At 70.8% G+C, this 18130-nt stretch overlaps 3 protein-coding genes across 9 annotated transcripts in view; 2 read left to right on the top strand and 1 right to left on the bottom strand.

Annotated features, from left to right (window-relative positions):
• Positions 1-43: 43 nt before the first annotated feature.
• Positions 44-2352, top strand: MRPL2 (mitochondrial ribosomal protein L2). Its single transcript, XM_068675464.1, has 6 exons — positions 44-343; positions 1150-1273; positions 1372-1487; positions 1576-1686; positions 1941-2014; positions 2113-2352. The coding sequence occupies exons 1-6, from the start codon at positions 91-93 to the stop codon at positions 2329-2331; spliced, it is 897 nt and encodes a 298-aa protein (XP_068531565.1). The 5' UTR covers positions 44-90; the 3' UTR covers positions 2332-2352.
• A 58-nt stretch (positions 2353-2410) lies between these two features.
• Positions 2411-11699, top strand: LOC137853262 (cullin-9-like). Of its 5 annotated transcripts, none has more exons than XR_011094361.1 (29): positions 2413-3168; positions 3462-3616; positions 3687-4157; positions 4258-4393; positions 4603-4793; positions 4871-5261; positions 5376-5565; positions 5653-5860; positions 5946-6133; positions 6211-6419; positions 6521-6764; positions 6876-6981; positions 7209-7436; positions 7530-7620; positions 7698-7869; positions 7946-8051; positions 8152-8247; positions 8328-8503; positions 8605-8738; positions 8809-8985; positions 9123-9229; positions 9310-9492; positions 9610-9758; positions 9849-10065; positions 10145-10295; positions 10388-10524; positions 10622-10745; positions 11107-11232; positions 11324-11463. XR_011094361.1 is itself a non-coding variant. In XM_068675432.1 (29 exons), the coding sequence occupies exons 1-29, from the start codon at positions 2547-2549 to the stop codon at positions 11606-11608; spliced, it is 5841 nt and encodes a 1946-aa protein (XP_068531533.1). In that variant the 5' UTR covers positions 2415-2546; the 3' UTR covers positions 11609-11699. The 5 variants fall into 5 exon arrangements, 4 of the variants coding, with proteins under 4 accessions (XP_068531535.1, XP_068531533.1, XP_068531534.1 ...); XM_068675432.1 differs by having other exon boundaries at positions 2415-3168; positions 11036-11232; positions 11324-11699; XM_068675431.1 differs by having other exon boundaries at positions 2416-3168; positions 11030-11232; positions 11324-11699.
• A 151-nt stretch (positions 11700-11850) lies between these two features.
• The window catches only part of LOC137853263 (phosphofurin acidic cluster sorting protein 1-like), a 42304-nt gene continuing 36024 nt past the window's right edge, over positions 11851-18130 (bottom strand). For all 3 annotated transcript variants that reach the window (XM_068675435.1, XM_068675438.1, XM_068675437.1), the window contains 15 exons: positions 17102-17195; positions 16696-16767; positions 16368-16498; positions 16108-16240; positions 15917-16021; positions 15006-15112; positions 14677-14831; positions 14477-14587; positions 14284-14386; positions 13599-13641; positions 13480-13522; positions 13253-13394; positions 12930-13153; positions 12621-12734; positions 11851-12531 (listed from right to left, as the gene is read on the bottom strand). In XM_068675435.1, coding sequence (XP_068531536.1) covers positions 12416-12531; positions 12621-12734; positions 12930-13153; positions 13253-13394; positions 13480-13522; positions 13599-13641; positions 14284-14386; positions 14477-14587; positions 14677-14831; positions 15006-15112; positions 15917-16021; positions 16108-16240; positions 16368-16498; positions 16696-16767; positions 17102-17195 — 1693 coding nt within the window. In that variant the 3' untranslated portion in view covers positions 11851-12415. The remainder of the gene's footprint in view (positions 12532-12620; positions 12735-12929; positions 13154-13252; positions 13395-13479; positions 13523-13598; positions 13642-14283; positions 14387-14476; positions 14588-14676; positions 14832-15005; positions 15113-15916; positions 16022-16107; positions 16241-16367; positions 16499-16695; positions 16768-17101; positions 17196-18130) is intronic.

Raw genomic sequence — 18130 nt, 5'->3', positions numbered from 1 at the left:
GCCCTCTCCCCCTTTGGCCACGCCCCCTCGCCCTGTGGCCGCGACGCGCATGCGCGGTGGCCTCACAGGGCGGGGGGAGCGGCGCGCAAGATGGCGGCGGCCGCGCTGTGCCGGGCGCTGGGGGCGCTGGTGCTGTCGCCCCCCCGCGCCGCCGCTATCGCCGCTATCGCCGCCGCCCGGCCTGTCGCGATAGCGGCGCCCTCCGGGGTCGTGGCGGCGGCCGCCGGCCGCTGGCTGAGCGCCTCGGCGGCGCGCTGCACGACTGACCCCATGTGGAAGTGCCGCGTCAAGTACACCGTGCGGGCCCTCGGCATGAGGAAAACCGGGGGGCGAGACCACACGGGTGGGAGCCGGGGCTGGGGGGGGCTGGGGGGGGACCTGGGGGGCTGAGGGGACCTGGGGGTGCACCGGGGGGCTGAGGGGATCTGATCTGGGGGGGGCACTGGGGGGCTGAGGGGATTTGGGGGGGGCACTGGGGCTGGGGGGGGGCATCTGGGGGTCCCAGGGGGCTGAAGGGGACCTGGGGAGGGGGCACCGGGGGGGTTGAGGGGATTTGGGGGGGGTACTGGGGGTGGGGGAGCATTGGGGGGCACTGGGGGATTGGGGGACCTGGGGGGGCTGGGAGGGCACTGGGGGGCTGAGGAGGGACCCGGGGGGCTGAGGGAACCCGGGGGGGGCACCGGGGCCTGGGGGGGCACTGGGGGGCTGGGGGGAGCTGGGGGTGCACCAGGGGGCTGAGGGAATGTGATCTGGGGGGGGGGACATTGGAGTTGGGGGGGGCACCTCAGGGGACCCAGGGGGCTGAGGGGGACCTGGGGGGGGTCCCTGGGGGGTTGAGGGGATCTGGGGGGGGCACCGGGGCTGAGGGGGGTACCAGGGGATTGAGGGGGCTGGGAGGACACTGGGGGGCTGAGGGGATCTGATCTGGGGGTGGGGGACACTGGGGTTTGGGGGGGCACCTCGGGGGACCCAGGGGGACCTGGGGAGGGCACTGAGGGGATGTTGGGGGGCCACTGGAGATGGGGGCCCACCAGGGGGCTGAGGGGACCTTGGGGACTTGAGGGGACCCAGCGGGGGTGAAGGGGGCACCGGGTGGCTGAGGGGGGACCCTGACCCATGTGGAGCCCCCCCCTGCACCTTGTCCCCCAGGTCGCATCCGCGTGCGGGGCATCGGGGGGGGCCACAAGCGGCGGTACCGCATGATCGACTTCCAGCGGCTGCGCTACCAGGAGGGCAGCGAGAAGGTGGTCAGCGTGCGATACGACCCGTGCAGGCGAGCACCGGGCACCGGGCAGTCCCCAGGGGCTGGGGGCTGGGGGGGGTCCCTGCAGCGTGACAAACCCCGCTCTGACCCTCCGTGCCTCTGGGCAGGTCGGCTGACATCGCGCTGGTGGCCGGCGGCAATCGGAAGCGCTGGATCATCGCCACGGAGAACATGCAGCCGGGGGACATCATCAGGAACTCGGCGCACATCGGCAGGATGGCGGGTGCGCACCCCGGGGCTGCGTGCCGGCCCCGTTTGGGGGCTCAGCGCCCTCCCCGTGCCATGCTCACGGCTTTTTCCCCCCCCGGCAGTGTCGGCCAAGGAAGGGGACGCCTACCCGCTGGGGGCCCTGCCCGTGGGCACGCTGATCTGCAACCTGGAGAGCCACCCCGGCAAAGGGGCGCAGTACATCCGCGCGGCCGGTGCGTCTGTGCGGGGCCACCCGCCGCCTGTCCCCTCCTCTCCCCGTGCTGGGGTGTGAAATTGTGTTTCCTAGGGGTGGGCGCAGCTGTGTGCCAGCCTCCCCGCGCTGCCCCCGGGGGTCTGTCCCCTGGGGGAGGCGCTGCGTGAGTGGCACGGGTGTTTGGGGTGTTTGGGGACGTGCCCCCTGCGGTTCGGCACAAATCCTGCTGCTCAGCGCGGCCCCCGCCTCCTCCTCCTCCTCCTCTCCTGGCAGGGACCTGCGGGGTGCTGCTGCGCAAGGTGAACGGGACGGCCATCGTGCAGCTGCCCTCCAAGAGGCAAATGCAGGTAGCGGAGCCCGGAGCCGCGCCAGCCCTAAACCCCCACCCCCTGCCCCCCACCTAACGGCGGACGGGGTGCCGACGGCTTCTCCTTTTTTCCCCCAGGTGCTGGAGACCTGCGTGGCCACGGTGGGCCGCGTCTCCAACGTGGACCACAACAAGCGGGTGATCGGCAAGGCGGGCCGCAACCGCTGGCTGGGCAAACGGCCCCACACGGGGCTGTGGCACCGCAAGGGCGGCTGGGCCGGCCGCAAGATCCGGCCCCTGCCGCCCCTCAAGAGCTACGTGCACCTGCCCCGCGTGGCGGCCCCGCCGGGACAATAAAGCCGCGTGTGCCAGCTCCCACCCGGCTCTTGGTGCTTAATTAATTAATAAATGGGAAGGGGGGAGGGGACCTGCAGGGCCCAGCCCCCCTCTGTCGCTCCTCCTGCGCATGCGTGCGGCGCTGCAAGCCCGGAAGCCTCACAGAGCCGCTCGCCCCGGTGGCAGCAGGGATGCTGCCTGTGTGAGGCTGTGTCTGCCCACTGCTCCTCGGTGCCATGCGAGCCGCTCAGCTTCCTCCTGCTGCTGGGCATGGGCCCCCAGCTCCTCCCAGTACCCCCAGTAGCGGCCTGGTGGTGCGGCTGGGCCCCGAGCTGCAGGCCTGCCCGCGGGAGCTGCTGCGGCAGCGGCGAGGCCAGGACGGGCAGCCGCGGTACCTGGTGCGCTGGAGCCTGGTGCGCTCCGAGTCCTCGGCGGGGCCCGACGCCGGGAGCGTGGCGCTGTGGATGTCCGCGGAGGAGGCGTGCGCCAGCTGCCCGGCGCTGCTGGGCGAGGGGAAGCCGGCGGGGCCGCGGGCCAAGGAGGAGGAGGAGGAGGAAGAGAAAGAGGAGGAGGAGGAGGAGAGGGCGGCCGGCCCGGACGAAGCCTCGCTGCGGGAGATGGAGGCCGACGTGGGGAGCCTGGTGCGGCGAGCCGGCCGGCAGCTGGGCGGCAGCGGGGCCGCCTCCATGCTGGACACCGTCCACGTGCTGAGCGCCTACGCCGGCATCGGCTCGCTGGCGGGCGCCTTCAGGGAGACGGGAGCCCTCGACCTGCTGGCGAGGATGCTGTGCCACAAGGACAAGCGGATCTGCCGCAGCGCCGGCAAGATGCTGAGGGCCCTGGCTTCGCACGACGCAGGTGGGGGGGCTGGGAGGGAAGCAGGGTGCCCTTCGCCTTGTTCATGGCAGTCCCTTTACTATCCGATTTAGGGGACACACGCTGTTCCCACTGCGGTGGCTGAGAGCCCCCCGTGCTCCCCTCCCTGGCACTGGGACCCCCCCGGCCACCCCAGCTGCTGGTGCCACATTTCTCCCCATGCGCACAGCTCTCCCCAGTAGCTGCACACACGCACACACGAGAGAAATGTTTCCTCTCTCATGTGTCTCAGGGTGGCTTGAGGGGGGCCTGAAGGGTTTCTGCTGTGCTTACAGGGAGCTGGGCTTATGTCCTGCTGTCCCTGAGCCAGCAGGACGGCGTCGAGCAGCACATGGACTTCGACAGCCGCTACACCTTGCTGGAGCTGTTTGCTGAGACAACATCCTCAGAAGAGCACTGCATGTCCTTTGAGGGCATCCACCTGCCCCAGGTAGGGGGGGAGCCTGGTTTTGGGGTGGGGGCGCTGAGCCAGGCATCCCCTGATGCCCTGCCCATTGCAGATCCCCGGGAAGCAGCTGTTCGCCCTGGTGAAGCGCTACCTGCGCGTCACCTCCCTCCTGGAGGAGCAGGGAGGGGAGCAGCCGGAGAGCAGCCGCCTGAAGCAGGAGTTTGAGTTCAGCATGGCGATGGCCGGCCTCATCGTGGAGCTGCTGCGTGCCATGGGCTGGGAGCACAGCCACGAGCCAGAGCCGCCAGCCCGGCAGGAGGCGAAGCCCCAAACCCCCCGCTCCATCTTCCAGCACGGGGCCGCGTCCTGCAGCGCTGCCCGGGCAGCCCCGGCTCCTCCACCCAAGGAGCCCAGCGCCTTCAAGACGCGCTCGGCCTTCCCCAGCCGCAGCAGCTACGTGGAGTACGTGCGGGCGCAGCTGGTGCCCGGCATGCGGGTGCGCCTGCTGGAGGACTACGAGCAGGTCAGCGCGGGGGACGAGGGCGAATTTCGGCAGAGCAACGACGGCACGCCGCCCGTGCAGGTACCCGCTGCTGCGAGGATGGGGCTGGCCGACCTGGCACCGCTCTGGAGCCTCGTCTTCCATTCCCTCGCTCACCTCTGTGTGGGTCTCTCCTCCGCAGGTGTACTGGCAAGCGCTGGGCTGCACCTACTGGGTTCACTGGCACATGGTGGAGATCATCGGCTCCCCGGGGCAGGAGGAGCAGGAGGGCCGGCAGCGGGGCACGAGGCTGATAAACAGCCACAAACTGGCAGCAGGTGAGCATCGCCTCGGCTGCACCTGTGGCTCCTCTACCCGGCCCTGCTGGCGCTCTGGGTGCTGCGTGACGGAGCCGTGCCCTGCTCCAGGTGCTGCGGGAGCATTTTGGCACAGCCCAGAGCTGGAGGTGCCTGTTTCGGCTCCGTGCTCCGTGCCCGGGGCAGCTGGCGGAGCTGACGCCGCCTCCCCTCGCTCTGCCGCCCTGCAGGGGCGCAGCCGTTCTGCCCCAAGCCCCTGGGGGGGCTGTACTCCCCGCCCTACCTGGGGGAGCAGCCGAGCCAGGCCGCGGGGACGCTGAGCCGCGCCGAGTGGTGGGAGCTGCTCTTCTTCGTCAGGCAGCTGGAAGCGCAGGAGCAGGAGGAGATCGCCCGCCTGCTCCAGCGGCAGCGGGCAGCGCAGGTGGGGGCCGAGGGGGCGAGGGTGGGCGGCGGGGCCCCCCCCGGGTCCCGGGGGCTGACGCGGCCCCGTCTGTGCAGCTGCCGGGGCTGGACGAGGAGGCCCTGATCCAGCTGCCGGTGCCCGCGGGGCTGGCCCAGGAGGTGCTGCGGGTCTTGGAGGAGCGGAGCCGGGGCAGCGCCCGCAGCCTCCTGCGCGGCTCCCGCGTCTACGGCAAGTACGGGCCGGGCAGGGGGGCCGAGCGGGACGGCGGGGGCAGCCCCGAGGTGCCCTCGGAGGGTGCCGGCTGCGGGAGCGCTGGGCCTGGTGCCACGAGGGATGAGGCAGCAAGGGACAAGGAAGCAAAGGACGAGGCCGCAAGGGATGAGGACGAGGACGGCGTCTGTGAGGAGCCCAAGTCGGATTCCCAGCTGTTCGGAGAGCTGCTGGAGAGGGAAGGGCTGCGCTTCCCAGAGGCGGCGGAGAGCGGAGGTGACGCCCCGGGGGGCACGGGCACGGGGTGCTGGAACCCGTGCGGGGCTGCGGGTGCCCCGGGAGCGGCTGTGGGCGCTGCTGCCGCCCTGACGGCCCGGCCTCCCCCGGCAGCGTGGGGCAGCTGCGAGGGGGCTCACGGCAGGGGCTCGCTGGCCGAGGTGGCGCGGGTGGCGGAGGCGATCCGGAGCGGCGGCTGCGAGGCGGAGCTGCGCGTGGCCGGGCTGCAGCACATGGTGAGGGTCCTGCAGCAGGAGCCGGAGCCGGAGCTGGAGCAGCAGCAGCCGGGCGGCGAGGGCAGCAGGTGCGAGGGGAGCCCGGCACGGGCAGGGCAGGGCAGGGCGGCCGAGGGCAGGGCGCCGAGCCCCTCCTGAGCGGCCTCTGCGCGCAGGGAGAAGCTGGTGAGGGCGGCGGTGGAGCTGCTGAGCGCCCAGGCGGCCGAGAAGCGCCCGGCGGCGCTGGCGCTGCGGCTGGTGGCCCTGCTGCTGGAGAGGCGCGCCTGGCGCGTGCCCTTCGCCACGGAGGGCGGCGTGTGGGCCGTGCTGGGCTGCATGCGGCAGCACGCCGCCTCCGCCCTGGTGCAGCAGGCGGGCCTGGCGGTGAGGAGCGGCCGAGGGGCGCCGCGGGCGGCGGGGCCGGGCCGGGGAGGCGCCCGCAGCCCCTGAGCCGCCCCGGGCCCCGCAGGCCCTGAAGGCGCTGGTGGGAGCCGGCGAGCGCGGAGGCGCCGCGGGGACGCCCTCGGCCCTGAGCCACGGCGACGCGCAGCTGCTGCGGGAGGTCTTCGCCAGCATCGGCTCCGCCGGCGGCGAGGGCTCGCCGGGCCTGCTGAGCGCCATCCCCGCCGCCGTGCGCGCCATGCGGGGCGTCCCAGGGTAGGGATGGGGAATGGGACCGGGTAGGGCGGGTGCCACGGGGCCGGGGCGCCGCCACGTCGTGCCTGTCCCCGCAGGGGCGCCTCGGGCGTGCGGAACGGCTTGCTGGTGCTGCGGATGCTGGTGGACGGGCACCGGGGCCTGGCGGAGCAGCTGGTGAGCGGCGAGCTCCCCGCGGTGCTGCAGAGCTGCTGGCGGGACGGGCAGGGCCCCACCGCGCTGCTGGCCCTCGGCGTCATCAACCGCCTGGCGGAGCACCGGCTGCCCCTGGGCCCCGAGACCCCAGGTAGCGACCCCGCGCCCCTCCCCGTGCCGTGGTGCCCGAGCTGGGCCCGCCACGTCCCCGCTCCCTGTCCCCGCTCCCTGTCCCCGCTCCCTGTCCCACAGGCGCCGAGGCCCTGCTGGAGGCCAGGGACTCGCAGACGCCCGCGGGCGGCCCGGGGGACGACGCGCTGCCCGAGGACGTGGTGGTGGCCCTGGAGCGGCAGCTCTGCGGCGGAGGCCCCGACCCCGACCCCGAGCCCTCCGGCCGGGCGTCCCCGCGGCCGCAGGAGCGCCGCTGCTTCCGAGCGCTGCTGCGCAGCCTGGAGCTGCGGGGGGCCGAGAAGAGCATCGGGCTGCGGATCCTCAGGTGGGCCGGGGGGCTGTGGGGGCCCTGCAGGACGTGGCCCCTGCGGGAGGAGGAGCAGGAGCAGGGCTGCCTTTGTGTGCCGCGTCCTGAGGGGCCCTGTCCCTCGCTCAGGATCCTGAACAAGTTCTTGGACGGCTTCCAGGAGGACGCGCTGCCCTGGCACGAGTGCGTGGAGCCCTGCTTGTCCTTGCTGAGCGCCCACAGCAGCGACCGCGAGGTGAGGGGGCAGGGGCGGCTCTGCTGGCTGTGCCGGGGGTGCCTCGGGGCCCCTGCCCGCAGCTGCCCGGCCTCGTGGCACGCCCTGGGATCAGCCCTCACGGCCACATCGCGGTGGCTGCGTGCCCAGCAGCAGTTTTGCCTTTTGGAGAGGGGCTGGAGCCCTGCGGCACGGCGCTGGGGGGCTCCTGGTGCCGGGCTGGCGGCTCAGGGCTGCCTCCTCCGCAGGCGGTGCAGGAGGTCGTCGGCTTCCTGCACCGCCTGGCCGCCGCCAGCAAGGACTGCGCCGTGGCCATGTGCCGCGCGGGCACCTACGAGGCCCTGGCCAAAGCCCTGGAGAAGCACAGCTCGGCCGTGCCCACGGCGCCAGCCCTGCTGCAGCTGCTGAGCGGCTGCGAGAAGGTCGCCGGCCTGCACAGGACGCTGACGGGCAGCATCTTGGCCGGCTGCATCCAGGTGGGCCCGGGCAGCCGGGGAGCCCCCCGGGAGCCCTGCCCCCAGTAACCGCCCGTCCCCGTCCCCGTGCCCGTCCCCGTGCCCGTCCCGCAGCTGGCGCTGGGGCAGATCGAGGAGCACCGCCGGAGCCAGCGGCCCATCAGCATCCCCTTCTTCGACGTCTTCCTGCGCAAGCTGTGCCGAGGTGAGCGTGGGGAGCGGGGCCCCGGCGCCCGCTGTGCCTGGGCTGGCAGCTGGAGGCTCCGCGCGCCCTCCCCGCAGGCTCCAGCGTGGAGGCGAAGGAGGACAAGTGCTGGGAGAAGGTGCAGGTCTCCTCCAACCCGCACCGCGCCGGCAAGCTCACGGACGGGAACCCCAAGACCTACTGGGAGTCCAACGGCAGCACCGGCTCCCACTTCATCACCCTGCACATGCAGTGCGGGGTGGTGGTCAGGTAGGGCCGGGGGGCCCGGGGGCAGGCAGGGAGCCCCGAGGCTCTGCCCGAGCCCTGCCTCACGGACCCCACGCAGGGAGCTGAGCATGCTGGTGGCCAGCGAGGACTCGAGCTACATGCCGGCCCGCGTGGTGGTGCTGGGGGGGGACAGCCCCGCGGCCATCAGGACGGAGCTCAACGCCGTGAGTGCCACCGGGGGCCGGCACCGGGGGCTGGCCGGGGCAGCGCGGGGCCGCGGGCGCTCCCCATGCCGCTGGCTGAGGGCTCGCCGTGTGCCCGCAGGTGACCGTGCCGCCCTCGGCCAGCCGGGTGGTGCTGCTGCGGAACGCGCCGCGCTTCTGGCCCCTCATCCAGATCCGGGTGAAGCGCTGCCAGCAGGTGGGGAGCCGGGGCCGGTGGCACAGGGCTGCGTGCGAGGGGCTGGGGGCCGAGCTCTCTCCCTTCTCTCCCTCCCGCAGGGCGGCATCGACACGCGCGTGCGCGGCATCGAGGTGCTGGGGCCCAAGCCCAGCTTCTGGCCCGTCTTCAAGGAGCAGCTGTGCCGCCGGACCTCCCTCTGCTGCGCCGCTCGGGCGCACGCCTGGGGCCAGGAGATCCGCCGGGACCGGGGGCGGCTGCTGCAGCTCTTCGGCAGGTGAGGGGCCGCGGGAGCGGGGGTGCCCTGGGGTGGCCGGGGGCGTCCTGCCGGGGTGCCGGCCCCGCGCCCCCTCTCCTGCCCCCCTCTCTCCATTGCAGGCTGAACCGGGCGCTGCGGCACGAGCAGGACTTCGCCGAGCGCTTCCTTCCCGACAACGAGGCGGCCCGGGCCTTGGGCAGGACGTGCTGGGAGGCCCTGGTGAGCCCCCTGGTGCAGAGCATCACCAGCCCAGGTACCCGCTCGCGCCCCTCCCCGCGCTGCCCCGTCCCCAGGCGCCCGCCCTGAGCCCTGCGGCCCCGCAGACCCCAGCGGCGTCAGCCCCCTGGCCTGGCTGCTGAGCGAGTACCTGGGGAGCGGGGAGCCGGCCCCACGCCCCCCGGCCCGCGGCGACACCTTCGGCTCCTGCGTGCGGCTCCTGACCCAGCTCCTGGTGCACGTGGACCCCGGCGGCGCCGAGCCGGAGGAGGCGAGGGCGGCGGGTGAGCGAGGGGCTGCCCTCGGGAGGGGGCTCCGCAGAGGGCCCTGGGGCACAGGAGGGCTCGCGGCAGAGCCTCCCCGTGGCCGTGCTGCCGGCACCGTGTGCGGGGCCGCGCTGAGCCCCGGCTGTGCCTGGCAGGCGGGCAGGAGGGCAGGAACAAGGAGGCGCTGCCCAGGGCAGTGGCGCAGACGCCGAGCGGGCTGCGGGGCATGGCGCAGTGCTGGAGCAGCGTGGTGCAGCAGCAGGTAGGGCTGGGGCTGGGGCTGGGGCTGGGGGCAGGGGGCCGGGGCTGCGGGTGCTGAGCCCGGCGGTGCCGTGCCCCCAGGCGCAGCGGTTCCTGCAGGCGGCGGGGCAGGCGCCAGACGTGGCGGAGCGGTACTGCGGGCTGTACCAGCGCCTGCGCGGTGCCACCGAGGAGCTCTTCGGGCAGCAGGCTGCCTTCCTAGGAGCCCTGAGCCAGGGCTTCGCGGGGGCGCTGCTGCAGCTCCCCTTCCTCACCGCCCTGCACGTGAGTCCGGGTGGGGTTGCTCCAGCTCTGGGGCCTGGGGCGAGGTATGGGGTGGCCACGTCCTGGCCACCCCGGGGCCGTGGGGCGCCCCGCACACCCGTCCCCGTCCCCCCGCAGGCGAGCGAGCGCTTCGCCCGCTACCTGGACGGGAAGATCCAGGAGCTCGGCGGGGCCGCGGGCAGCACGGGGCAGCTGCAGCAGCTGCTGGAGCCCTTCGTCGTCTTCAGCGGCCTGGAGTTCGCCCACACCTTCGAGCACTTCTACCGGTGAGGTGGCCGTGCCCAGGCGCTGGGGACGAGGCCGGGCTGGGTGGTGATGGTGGCGGCGGCCCTGACGCGCGCCGGTGGCTGTGGCAGGCTGTACCTGGGGGACCGGCTCCTGGCGCAGGGCCCCTCGTGGCTGGAAGGGGCCGTCCTGGAGCAGCTGGGGCTGTGCTTCCCCCGCCGCTTCCCCCAGCAGATGCTGAGCGACCTGGCCGAGTCGGAGGAGCTGCAGCGGCAGTTCCGCCTCTTCCAGCTGCAGGAGCGGGACAAGCGGCTGCTGGAGCCGGGCGCGGAGAGCCCCGAGCACGAGGTGAGCGGGGCAGCGGGGCCGGCTGGGGGCCAAGTGCTCCCCGCGGGGCCCTGAGCTGCCCCCGTGTCCTCGCACCCAGGCGCCGGGGGAGGCTCCGGAGGTGACGGTGCTGGCCCTGTCCCCGCGCTGCTGGCCCGTGTCCCCGCTGTGCTGCATGGCCGAGCCCGGGCGCTTCTTCCCGGCCGCGCTGAGCTCCCCGCTGGGCGCCTTCGCCGCCTTCTGCGGGCAGAGTGAGTGCCACGGGGTGCCCGGCACTGGGGCTGCTGGGGCTGGGGGCTGCCCGGCAGCGCTGCCCGGCCCTGGCGCTGGTGTCCCCCGGCAGGCCAGAGCTGGGCGGGCGTGAGGCCGCGGGGGCTGCAGTGGACGTGGCTGGGCCGTGCCGAGCTGCGCTTCGGAGACTGCGTCCTGCACGTGTCCACGCTGCAGATGTTCGTCCTGCTGCGCTTCAACGGCGCCGAGGTAGGAGCCGGGGCCGAGCGGGGCCAAGCGGGGCCGTGCCTCCCTGCCGGGGGTCTCCGGGCGCTGAGGTCCTCGCCCGGCCGCTGCCCTCCCGCAGGAGGTGGCCGTGGAGTCCCTGCTGCAGGCCACGGGGCTCCCTGCGGAGCTGCTGCAGCAGGCGCTGGCACCGCTGACCGAGGGCGAGGGCGAGGCCGTCCTGCTGCGGAGCTGCGCGCCGGGGGGTGAGTGCGGGGCTGGGCACCCTTGGGGGTGCTGGGGGGGTGCTGGGGGGGGTGGAGGGGCTCGGGGGGATGCAGAGGGGATCGGGGGGGAGTCCGGCTGCTGGGGCTGAGTCCCGGGGTGAGGTTGGGGCCGGGCTTTGGGGTGGGTGCGTGTGTGGGGCTGGGGGCTCGTGGGTGGCAGGGTGTGGGGTCTGCGTGGGGCCGGGCTCGGGGTGACGGCAGCGGTCCCTGGGGCTCCTGCAGGGAGCAGCTCGGGGCCCGGCTGACCGTGGGCCGGGTGCTAGCTCCAGGTGCCCTGCGGCTGAACCGGGCGGCCCTGGCCCAAGCCTCCGGCCGCCAGCTGAGGCTGCTGCCCCGGCAGAGGTACCTGCGGGCAGAGAGGGCTGAGAGCGGCGCCCTGGAGAGGAAGAGGAACGTCCTCTGCTGCCTCCTCAGCCGCATCCTCAAGGCGGAGAAGCGGCTGCACATCGACAACCTGGTGTTCAGGGTAGGGAGGCTGCAGGCGGGGGGCGGCGAGGGGCTGCCCGGGGGCCGTGCCGGGCGCTGCCCTGCAGCTGGCGGCTCCCTCGCTGCTGTAGGTGCTCGCTGCCTGCCAGAAGGGCGAGCTGGGGCCGGGGCTGCAGTTCCCGAGCTTCTGCTGCCACAGCGTGGACGTGCTGTCCTGCGTGCTGCACCTGCTGAACCAGGGCTACCTGCGGCGCCAGGAGGAGAGGCCCCATGTCCTGGAGTACGTCCCTGATGAGTCCCCAGATCCCCCCAGCTCACAGGCGCAGCCCCCCGTTGCCTTCCAGACTGTGGAGATCAAGACAGCCCCGAGCCCGGCGGCTGCTGAGAGGAGACAGACTTTCTCCACCTTCAGGTAGATAAGGAGCGGGCTGGGCGTAGCCTGTGTCCTGCTGGCCCAGCCCTTCCTGAAGACTTTAATTTTGAATAAAGAAGCCCAGCTGCTCCTAATCCCATCGGCTGATGTGTCTGAGAGCTACACCTGGCCCCTAGGGTGGCGTGGTGGGGTTATGCCTTTGTTTTCCACCTCCCCGAGGTGGCCCTGCTTGCTGGAGAGGTGCTGGTGGCCTCGGGCACAGAGGGAGCCACACTGCCACCGCCGTAATGGTACCAGCATTAATTTATTAAAATTAATCCCGAAAAGTAACCGTACAATAAATTTAAAAAAAATAGAATCTTGTAAAAAAAAATCCCAGCTGCCCCCAGGCCGCGCCTCCAGCTGGCAGCACCCTGGGGACAGGGCTGGTTGGGGGGGGGAGGATGTGGACATGAGGGTGACCCCCCCGGCAGCCCGGGCACGGCTTCGGCTTCACCTCGCCGGCCGTGGCAGCGGGGAGATGAGGAGTGTGGCTGAGGCAGGGCCAGGGAGGGCAGGGGGCCCTGCTGAGCAGCCCCTGCTGTGGCTCCGGCGCTGGGGAGCTGCCCGGGCCCAGCCCAGCTGGGGCCCCGGCGGCCGCAGCGGGGAAAAGGGGGGCCCGGAGAACCCCCCCCAGGGTCCCCTTGTCCCAGGCTGCCGTTGGGGGTGAGGGGAGGCGGATGGCGCGGTGCCCTGGCTGGTGTCGGAGGATGCGTGGAGCCGGCCTCGGTGCAGGTGTGGAGGGCCCTCTGCAGAGCTGGAGGGGGCTGGGCCGTGGAGTGGGGGCTCCCGTGCCCCTCCGCAGCGCCTCTCACACGCCCTTGGAGTAGCCGAAGATGCCCACGGGGAGGTACTTGACATGCGTTGGCCACTGGGCTGCCAGCTGGAAAAACTTCACGTCGTTCCACTCCACCCCATCTATGGAGACTGAGGGCAGAGGGGGGGGGCGGTGAGGTGCAGCCCCGGCCCCCTGCTCGGGTGCCTGCGGCCCCGTGGGGCTGGCGCCCCCCCCTCACCTCGCAACATGGTGTTCTGGTGCTTGGCCGTGCAGATGAGGCGTGTGATCCCCTCGATGACTTGGCTCTTGGGCTCCAGGTCCTTCTCCTTGGGTTTCTTGCTCAGGAACATCACTGGGGGGCCGTGGCCAGACGAAATCACCATCAGGACATCCCCACCTGGCCCGGGGTGGGACCCCTCTCTCCAGGGCTGCCTTCACCGCCTGGTTCCTGCCCTACCAGCTCCCAACTCTGCCCTCCCGCAGGCTCCCCCCTGCCCTTTTTCCAACTGATTGTACCCCCAAAAACAGGAGAGGGATGAGGATTTACCTTTCTTGTTCTTCTCCTTGGTGACCACGGTCATGGCCATGGTGCTGGGCGGCACCAGCTCCCCGACGCCGGGGATGCGGCTGACCTGGAGCGAGCGGAAATTGCTCTTGAGCGTGTTCTTGATGCCCGTCTCCCTCTTCTCGCCCTCCTTCTTCCTCTCCAGCCCCTGGGTCGTCCAGTAGTCCACCTGCAGGCCCATCACCTCCACGCCGGGGCTCAGAGACCTGGCCAAGAGGGGAGCAGCCATTAACCCAGCTGCAGCCAGCCCCGGGACCTGGCAGCCTGGCTTGGGAGCACCCCAAACCCTCGTGTCCCTTCCTTACCCGGCCCCCGAGAGCCCGCTGCTGACCGACGGGGAGGGCGGCGGGGTGCTCACGGTCTCCTTGCCATAGGGGGCTGCTCCGCTGGCGGTTGGCGTTGAACTCAGCAGCGAGGGAGCGCAGGCTGTGGCATCATCCGAATCCACTGGGGAGGGAAAGTGGGGGTCAGGGGGGCTGGGGGACAGCACCGAGGAGCTCCCCAGGATGAGGAAGGGGCTCCAGGGACTCACCGGAGGCGCTGAAGGACTGCTCCACCAGGCCCACCTTCACCACCTGCGAGGAGAGAGGGGTGAGACGAGCCCCGCCAGCACCACGCGCTGCCCCTCTGCCCCCAGCCCGTCACACTCACCCCCACGAAGGGCACAAACTTCTGGCAGGAGTCCTCATCGGGGCTGCGCAAGGAAGAAAAAGCTGGTCAGAGGCCGGCCAGCCTCGTGGCTCGGGGACCCTCGCGCTGTCAAAGGGCCAAAGGGAGCTGGCTCCTGGCCGCCGGGCCCCTCTTCTCTGCCCTCCCTCCCCTGGGCCACCCTGTCCCCGCCGTGGCAGCGCAGGGCACACTACACGAGGAGGCGAGGAGTCGGCCCCTGCGGTGCCGGGAGAGGGCTGGCATGCAGGGAGGGCAGCCCTGCCCCGCTCTGGGGGCCGCGGCTCCTCTGCACTGGCAAGAGGGACGGGACGGGACGGGACGGACGCACACGGGGTGGGGAGGGAGGGAAGGAGGGCGGGCCAGGCAGCGGCACAGCAAGCACGAGCCAATACCTGATATAAAAATCAAAATAGAGACTTCTCTTCCTTGGGTGCCAGAAACCAAGAGAAGGGAGAGGTGAGAGTGCAGCCGGAACATAAGCGTCAACCCCCCGGGGGCAGCACGCTGCTGGCTCGCAGCCCCCAGCCCAGCCCAGCCCAGTCCGTCCGTCCGTCCGTCCGTCCCCGCCGGGGAGGGGCAGGGGGGGCAGCGCGGGGCCTCACTCAGCTCGTCCCCCATCTCCCCGCGTGCCCGGCAGGCAGGGAAGGCCACCCCGGGCTGCGCTCACCTCTTCTGCTTGTAGGTCAGCATGGCCTCGGAGATGGGGAGCTGGTGGGAGAGGCTGGCCCCGGCGATGAACTGGGTGACGCGGCCGGCGATGTCCACGGTGTCTGCGGGCACAGGGAGCGGTGAGAGGCCCCGAACGTGGCTGGGATTGCTTTTTGGGGGTGCTGCCGGCCCCGTCGGGCCCCGTTCCTCACCTGCAGCGGGCGGCTCAGCCCTGCTGAACAGCTCCCGCCACGCCGTGTCCAGGAAGAGCGTGCTGTACTTGTTATCCACCGAGGCCAGGTACTTGGCGAGGGGGTGGGAGCCTGCGGGAGACACGGGGGACGCTGGCTGCAGGCAGGGGAAGGGTTTGGGGAGGTTGGGGAGGACAAGGCAGGCTCGCCGTGGCTCTCACCCAGTGGCACCAGCAGGAACCGCAGGTAGTTGAGCCAGTCGGGGGTCTTGCTGGCCAGCTGCTCCACGAAGAAGCGGAGGACCACGCTCAGGTAGCTCTGGTCCCCTGCCACAACCACCTTCACCGGGGGAGGCATGTGGGAGTTGCAGTTACAGCTGCCGGAGGGACACAAAGACCACCATGGACCCTCGGTGGCTCAGCAGGTGACCCCACCAGGCCAGCCAAGCCCAGCATCAGAGCCCTGCTGCTGCCACGGCGTCCCGGTGAGCCCCGGGGGGGGACCAGCGCCCTCCCCAGCAGCGGCAGGACGGTGCCCGAGCTGCACTCACTATCGCTGGATGCGGGAGACGGTGGTGTTGAAGGCCGCCTGGATGTCTGCCACCGAGCAGGTGGACACAACCAGCTGCTTGTGCGCCAGGAGCTGCTCGCTCACGTACTGCCAAGGGAGAGAGCACGGGGTGAAGCCACGCCGCGGGTGCCTGCCCCACACACTGACACCGCCCGGACAGCCCTGGCTGCTTGCCCGAGTGTCCCCGCTCCTCCCAGCCCCTGCGCTGAGCTCAGCGGTCACCAGCCTGCAGTGACAAGGGCACAGCTGTCCCAGGAACCGGGCTGTGCTCCTCTAAATAAAGGGGTTGAGATCAAGGGACCCTCTGATTGAGCCCTGCCATCCCACAGCAGGGCCCTCCTTTGTTCGTTCCCTTCTCTGGCTCCCTCCTATGACACTCCAAAATCTTTCTGTGCCTCTTCAGGTGTCTGCACGCAGCTGAACAGCGCTGCTGTGCTAGACTGGGAGGCTTAGAAGTGCCCACATCAGGATCTGGGAACAGACATCACTCCTTTTGCCCCTGTTAGCCTGGCAGCTAGAGCAGGAACACACCAAGGATGTGCAGCCTGGGGAAAGACTCTCCCCGAGGAGCTTTTCTCCTGCCCCAAGCATGGATTTTCCAGCAGGCCCTCTCATCTCTAAGCAGGAAAAGTGTCTCTACTGCTCCCCGGGGCCTGGAGCCAGCAGGGGGAGTGCAGCACCTCTGCTGCAGCACCCAGCGAAGCTCTGAGCAGTACCAAGCAGTGTGAGGCATGCAGCCGGTCAGCCATCCCCCCTGGGACTGCTCCGGGCATTGTGCTTTGAGGATCCAGCAGCGATGGAGGAGACGGACAGACAGACTGAGTGCACGCAGCTCAGCTCTGCAAACGCACCGTGTCCCCCAGGAAGGGCCATCCCTTGGCAGCTACTCACCTGCCCCTGCCACTCGGCGACATTCACCAGCACGATGCTCTCTGGGAGATGCTCGTCGGAGACCAGGATCTGGTTCAGCTGATCGTAAACTGATTTTCGGGGCACCTACGACAGCGTCCCCATCAAGATTAGGCTCAGCAGGCTGCCCCAGCCGACCTGCTGGCAGCAGGGCTCCTTTCCAGGAGCCTCACCTGGGTGCTGTGCCACGAGTCGGGAGAGCTCTCGCTGTCCAGGCTGCTGGTGCGGCCGCCCTGGCCCTTGGAGCTCTGCCTGTCCTTCACGGAGGTGCTGCGGGGACGCCACAGCTGCTTGCTGTCCGCCTTGCTGCGAGCCAGAAGTGGGAGAGGTGAGGCTGCGTGGGGGGAAATCCCACCTCCTCCAGCCCCCCCTCAACCCTGCGAGCCATCGCTGAGCCTTCCCAGCTCTGCCACGGGGCCCGGAGCTGCCTTACCTGGGTGACACGGCACTGGGGAGCTCGGCTTTGGTCCCGGGGCCCAGCTGGGCCAGCCTGTCCACGCTGCCCTCCCTTGTGGCAGCCTCTGCGGGGGCCAGCCGGGGGCTCGGCTCCTCTGTGGCCAGCTCCTGAGGGAAACACACAGTCACAATGGGGCTCCCCAACCTCCTCCCTGTGCCCTGGCGGCCCTACAGCAGAGCTGAAGACCTCCTGCAGCCCCATCTCCTGACCCTCCTTCCAGCCCTGCTGTTCTCCAGCCCCCTCTGCCCATCCCAGGGACCGAGGGAGCTCCATCCCTGCTCCATGCCCCATAGCTTGGACTCACCACTGCGGGGACCTCTGCTCCTGGCTCCTCCTGCACTCGTGGAGCTCCCGGCTTCCTCTTCTCCGCCTCGCCCTGGGGACAGGGAGCGGGGTTAGGGCAGGACGGAGCGCCCCGTGCGGGACGGCTGCCGGTGCCCCATGCCCGCAGCGGGACCTGGCCCGGCCTCGCAGCACGTTTGCTCCCACCGGGGAGCCCGGCATCCCGCTGGGACCGGCCCCAGAGGACGCCCCCCTGCCTTGCCTGTCTGCTGGCACTGGGAGAAAGAAGAGGAAAGAAGGGAAGGAGCAGCCCCGGGTTTGGTCTCAGAGGGAGCTGCGGGCGCTGAGGGGGGTGCTGGGCTGGCCGGGGAGGGCAGGGGACAGGAGGTGGTGGTGGTGGTGGTGGTGTTGGTGGTGGTGTAACTCACAGGGCTGCCCGACTCTTGATCCTGCCCTTTCTGGCTGTGCAGACTGCCGATCTCAGTCTGGGAACCAGAATGAGAGACTCCCTCAAAGAAACGCCTGCAGAGAAACAGACAGACGGACGGACGGACAGACAGACGGGAGAGAAAAAAAAAAAAAAAAAAAAAAGGCAGGAATAAGAGAGGAACAAAAGTCACCACGACCCCAGCGCACCCCCGCCGGCCTGTCCCAAGCAGCACAGAGCACCGTGGAGAGGTCCCCGGCGGGACGCGGGGGGTGGACGCCCACGTGGCCTCGTGCCCCAGCAGGCTGAAACCTGCGACCCTGGGGAATTAGAAGCAGGTCTCTGCCTCCTACCAGCAGCTGCTTCCCCCTCCGGTGATCCCCTGGCACCGCAGGGTGCAGAAAGGCAGCCCCAGCGAGGCAGGGGGGTCTCCACCCAGCTAGGTGCGGGGTCTCTGCCAACACCACAACCCAAACGTGCCGCGGTGCCACTCCAAGTGACTCCAGCACAGCGAGGGCTGCCCGCTCCCACCTTCATTTCCCCTCTTTCCACCCATCAGTTATTCATCATGGACCCCTGCACGGCCTGTGGGCTGCTCAGAGACCACAGAAGCCTTGGGGAAACCAGCAGGCTACACCGCTGGGTCTCTCCCCAGCTCCCGTGCAGCTTCCCCTTAAGAGAAGTGAGGCAACTTCCCCCGGAGCTGTCTGTCTGTCTGTCTGTCTGTGCTCACTCCCAGCAAAACCTTCTCTTGATCTGGCCTGCTGGGTTGCAGGGATGACCAGGGGCACAGGACACAGAGCTGCTCTGTATGCACTCTGCCAGATTTTCCCCTGTTATCCTCATCTGGATTCACCTGCAGCTTCCTGCGGGATGCCCACGGGCTCCTGAACGCCCTGGCTGCCCCCTGCACTTTCCTTTTCTTGACTTCCTCGTTTGCCTACAGCACGCTGTGCTGCCAGGCACGACGGTGTCGGGTGCTCTGCTTTTACTGCTCCTGCAGGGACGTTGCATCTCGGTAAGTGATGGT

The sequence above is a fragment of the Anas acuta genome, chromosome 3 (assembly GCF_963932015.1).
Source record: "Anas acuta chromosome 3, bAnaAcu1.1, whole genome shotgun sequence".
In the NCBI taxonomy this organism is placed as follows: domain Eukaryota; kingdom Metazoa; phylum Chordata; class Aves; order Anseriformes; family Anatidae; genus Anas; species Anas acuta.
The sequence above is the reverse complement of the archived record's forward strand: the minus strand, read 5'-3'. Positions and strand labels throughout refer to the sequence as shown.